At 42.0% G+C, this 4,828-nt stretch overlaps 1 protein-coding gene across 2 annotated transcripts in view; it reads right to left on the bottom strand.

The window, feature by feature from the left end:
• The window catches only part of hydin (HYDIN axonemal central pair apparatus protein), a 915,145-nt gene that overhangs the window by 11,314 nt on the left and 899,003 nt on the right, over window positions 1-4,828 (bottom strand). For both annotated transcript variants that reach the window (XM_043707374.1, XM_043707375.1), the window contains 2 exons: window positions 2,925-3,075; window positions 350-580 (listed from right to left, as the gene is read on the bottom strand). In XM_043707374.1, the coding sequence (XP_043563309.1) occupies window positions 350-580; window positions 2,925-3,075 (382 nt within the window). The remainder of the gene's footprint in view (window positions 1-349; window positions 581-2,924; window positions 3,076-4,828) is intronic.

Below are 4,828 nucleotides of genomic sequence, written 5' to 3'. Positions count from 1 at the left end.
GGGTCGACAGTGAGAATTTTTTTCCACGTATGGAGTCAGCTATTACAAGGGGGCATAGCTTTAAATTAAGGGGGGGTAGGTATAGGGCAGATGTTAGGGGTAGGTTCTTTACTCAGCGTGTCGTGAGTTCATGGAATGCCCTGCAGTAGCAGTGGTGGACTCTCCCTCATTATGGGCATTTAAGCGGGCATTGGATAGGCATATGGAGGATAGTGGGCTAGTGTAGGTTAGGTGGGCTTGGGTCGGCGCAACATCGAGGGCCAAAGGGCCTGTACTGCGCTGTATTTTTCTATATGTTCTATATACGTTCTTAACATTCCAGCTCGCCATGTTCGCCTGTTGCTCTTACCTTAGCCTGTGGTGGGACAATGAGCTGCGTTGGGAGAGAGATGTCTGTGATTTTACATTCTGTGATGAATATAGTTGGGATAGACAATGGATTCTCAACCTCCACAGTCCCTGTAGTGCTCTGGCGAACTGGAGCCACCAACTCTATGGTGCCATTCAGACCAGGAGATGTAGATTTAATGTTAACGACATAGTAAAGGTATTCCTGAGTGGTCTCATTACGGAAGGTCACCTGTGGAGGCAGATTATTAGGATCCTTCGGCATTTTATTCAGTAACATTTATTAGAGACACACTGGCCCCAACCTTGGGAGTTACAGTTCCCTGACTTCTGGAGAGTATAAATCACATCTATTTAAAATTTCCTTAATACAATTAAAAAAACATGAACTGAGAAAAGCCAATTCTGAAGACAATTTCCCTGAATTCTCAACATTTCTTCCAGCTGTCTGTGTCAGAGTGTCTGGTTTAACTTATTATGTTCTCACCATCACATCTGAAGAATATCTTTAATCCTATATGTTACCCTCCCAGAAACTTTGCTAAGAATGCAACGTTTATCAGATAGGCACAAATTAGCAGAAATTACTGTAGAAGTGACAGATGCCAAAGAAAAAAATGACTGGAGTGATAAGTGTTTGAGCAATCCTTAACCGTGGGATTTATGTGGATTATCAAGTTAAATATGGCAAGAGATGAGTGAATCTCCAAGGGAAGTGGTGTGAATGGCCTTTATCAGCTGTTTTCAGCTGTGGTTCCCTCTGGTCTCTCAATGGATTTCATCACCCACATTCACAGCCTGTATCTTCTGTTCTACATGATGTTGGGGTGTGACCACTGACCAAATTCCACATTCAAATGAATATGTTTCATCAGAGCAAACAACAAAGTCCAAGGTTCTTTTGAGGGGAGGATTACTTATTTGTTACAACACACGCAGCTAACTGTAACTTGTTGAATCTCGGCCAAGTCTGAGATAGTTCACTAATGATTACCCATGGTAGCAGCAACAGATGGGGCTCAGTTGCAGGGTTCCCATTTCCCAATGAAAAACAACATTGAGCAGGATGTAATAGGCTTGGCTGCTGAATATATCTCATTTATCAAGCTATATTTAGCCTTCTTTCAGCCGTATTTTTCTTCACTATACCTGTCATTCAAAGTGTAATTTCTAGCTTATTTTTGCCCATAATTTATCTAACTTAATGATTCTGGGTCTCAGAGTATATGAGGTTATCGAAGACAGTATTTACTGTATGTTTTGTTTGACTCAAGGATATAATAATATAAAAAATTCTTGTTTGAAACCATTGAATCTTGTCGTTTCTTTAGTAAATAACTGTATTTCGAATGTATTTCTTAAAAAACACTCCCCACTGACATTGTAACACCTTCACCACTTTAGACAATTCTAAGTGCTTTGCAACCAATTAGGTATGTTATTTTTTTTTGTAATCATTGTTGAAATGTCGGAAACACAAAAGCTAATTCCACACAATTCCACAAATGGCACCTGTATATGAAAATTGATTTTATTGATGTTGGTTAAGTGAAAAATATTGGCCAGGATATTGGGAAGAACTCCTCTGCTCTTCTTCAAATAGTGCCATGCAATCTTTCACTTCCAACTGAAAAGGTCTGAGCAATGTCTTGTCCGAAAGGATGGAATCTAATGTAACACTTCTTCGGGACTGCACTGGGGAGATCAACCCAGGCTCATAGCTAGAGCGTGGCTTCATCCACAACATGCGGGAGAAGAGAATGCTTGTACCCTGAGAAACCTCAGGCAAGCACAGAGCATCAGGTTTGAGAAGGAAAGGCAAAAGTGTTTGATTAGGTATTGGGGTATGTTAGGACACAATGTACAAACATACAATGGTCATTTCATAATTGGATCACGTCAGAGAATGTCAATCAAGGAATTGTGAGCCTATGCTTTCCTATTCCTATGAGCAAAAGAAAACAACTTGGAGATTTAGAATGTCCTCTCCGACAATTTTTGCAAGTTTTGTTTCAGCCGTATAATCAACTCACCACAAAGGATTATCTATACTGGGGAGGTATAACTCCACACTGTGTATGTAACATGCTGGGAACCTGCAGAGAGGATTCCACTGGAATTCTGACTCTGTCACTGCTGCATTTCTAATCTTACAGCACAGAAGACGATTCAGTTCAATGTGCCTGTGCTGGTGTGATAAAGGAGTAATGAAGTTAATCCCATTCCCCTGCTCTATACAGATTGCCCTACAATATTTTTTCCTTCAAGTTATTATCCAATTGCCTTTTGAAAATTGTTTCTGAATCTGCTCCCACTAATTTTTTTCAGCTAGTGCATGCTGAATCATAATAAATCACTCCATAACCTACTCTTTGTCCATCCAGTACTTTTGGCAGTTACCTTTAATGTATCCTTCAGGGTTTACCAAAGCTCACATCAATGTCCTTCAGAACTTTGAGCATCACTTTTACATTTCTCTTTCACCTGCTTCTGCTCAAAGAAGAACAGCTCTGTCCCCACTGCTTATCTGCTGACTTACTATAAACTGTAGCATAGAACAGCAGTGATTCTCTCACCTTTACTGAGATGATTGCCTCCTTGTAGGTGAAGAAAGTGAGCCTGTACTCTCGCCTGGAAGACCCAGGAACATCAATATAGTCGAGTCCTTTCAATGTGGTGGTACTCTCTAGTCGTTCAGGCTTGATCTGGTCCAAGGTAGCTCGGAATCTACAGTGTCACATTAAAACAGTCAGTTCATTTCTGAACAGTAGCAACGGTTGGAACACACAGAGGCAATCTGCCCCCCCCGGACTCCTCAGGTCACACTGGAAAATCCCCACAGGGTGACCAATCAGAGCAAAACACATCCCCATAATTGCAATGGTAGGAAGTGGTGAGGAGGCATTTCAACAATCACAGGCCAGCACGGATTCCAGGCTGGAGATCTGAGGTGGGGGAGGTGGGAATGGATGGGGTGTCTTGAGAGTGATTTGGGGGGGGGGTGTGAGAGCTGCAGCCAGCCGAGATATCACCAGTGAGATTGAGGGAAGGAATATGGAGGTACGTATGCAATTGTGGTTGTCAAATATGTTTGGGTGCTGAGGGAAAGATGGCTGCAAGAGGAGTGAAAGAAGCGAATGGAATGTAAGCAGGCTGTGGAGAGTGGTTGCAAAGGTGGGAGAGGGATCCTAGAAAACTTCAAATCATTGAGGTATTAATTTTTTGCAAATACATGTAGAATCTCTAGAGCTTTGCAAGTTCACAATTTACTATATTTGAAAAATGTAGTGGATTTCACTGCAATGAAGTTGTTAAATTTAAATCTGAGATTGAGATCTGAGGTGCAATAAATAAAACCATAGTTGCCAAGTTAGAGTGTTCCAACTTTGTGCTTGTGCAATAGAAATACAATAGCTGTGACTTCACCAATCTGTGGGAAGTGTGTTTAGGGTATTGGCTTTCTATGTGTTGAAATATGGACCAGTTATTTTGGGAAAAAAAAGTTTTTGTTCAATTACACCTGTTCTACCAACTTAATTACTCGAGTGTCCAGAAATGTATTTATAAGCTGTGGCTTTAAATTTAGTGGAGAGTTGATTAATTACTGAGGAATTAATAATTAGAGTCATAGAGATGTATAACACGGAAACAGACCCTTTGGTCCAACTTGTCCATGGCGACCAGATATCCCAACCCAATCTAGTCCCACATGCCTGCACCCGGCCCATATTCCTCCAAAACCTTCCTATTTATATACTCATCCAGATGCCTTTTAAATGTTGCAATTGTACTAGCCTTCACCACTTCCTCTGGCAGCTCATTCCATACATGTACCACCCTCTGTGTTAAAACGTCGCCCCTCAGGTCTCTTTTATATATTTCCGCTCTCACCCTAAACCTATGCCCTCTAGTTCTGGACTCTTCCACCCCAGGGAAGAGACTTTGTCTACTTATCCTATCCATGCCCCTCATGATTTTATAAACCTCTATAAGGTCACCCCTCAGCCTCCAATTAGGGAAAACAGCCTCAGTCTATTCAACCTCTCCCTGTAGCTCAAATCCTCCAACCCTGGCAACGTCCTTGTAAATCTTTTCTGAACCCTTTCAAGTTTCACAACATCCTTCCAATAGGAAGGAGATCAGAATTGCATGCAATATTGCAACAGTGGCCTAACCAATGTCCTGTACAGCTGTAACCATGACCTCCCAACTCCTGTACTCAATACTCTGACCAATAGAGGAAAGCATACCAAACGCCTTCTTCACTGTTGTGGTTCTGTTCGTCGAGCTGGAAGTTTTTGTTGCAAACATTTCGTCCCCTGGCTAGGCAACATCATCAGTGCTTGGGAGCCTCCTGCGAAGCGCTTCTTTAATGTTTCCTCCGGTGTTTATAGTGGTCTGTCCCTGCCGCTTCCGGTTGTCAGTTTCGGCTGTCCGCTGTAGTGGTTGGTATATTGGGTCCAGGTCGATGTGTTTGTTG

This window comes from Chiloscyllium plagiosum, chromosome 17, assembly GCF_004010195.1.
Source record: "Chiloscyllium plagiosum isolate BGI_BamShark_2017 chromosome 17, ASM401019v2, whole genome shotgun sequence".
NCBI classification, from domain to species: Eukaryota; Metazoa; Chordata; class Chondrichthyes; order Orectolobiformes; family Hemiscylliidae; genus Chiloscyllium; species Chiloscyllium plagiosum.
Note: the sequence above shows the minus strand (reverse complement) of the source record. Positions and strands in the feature narration are given on the sequence as shown.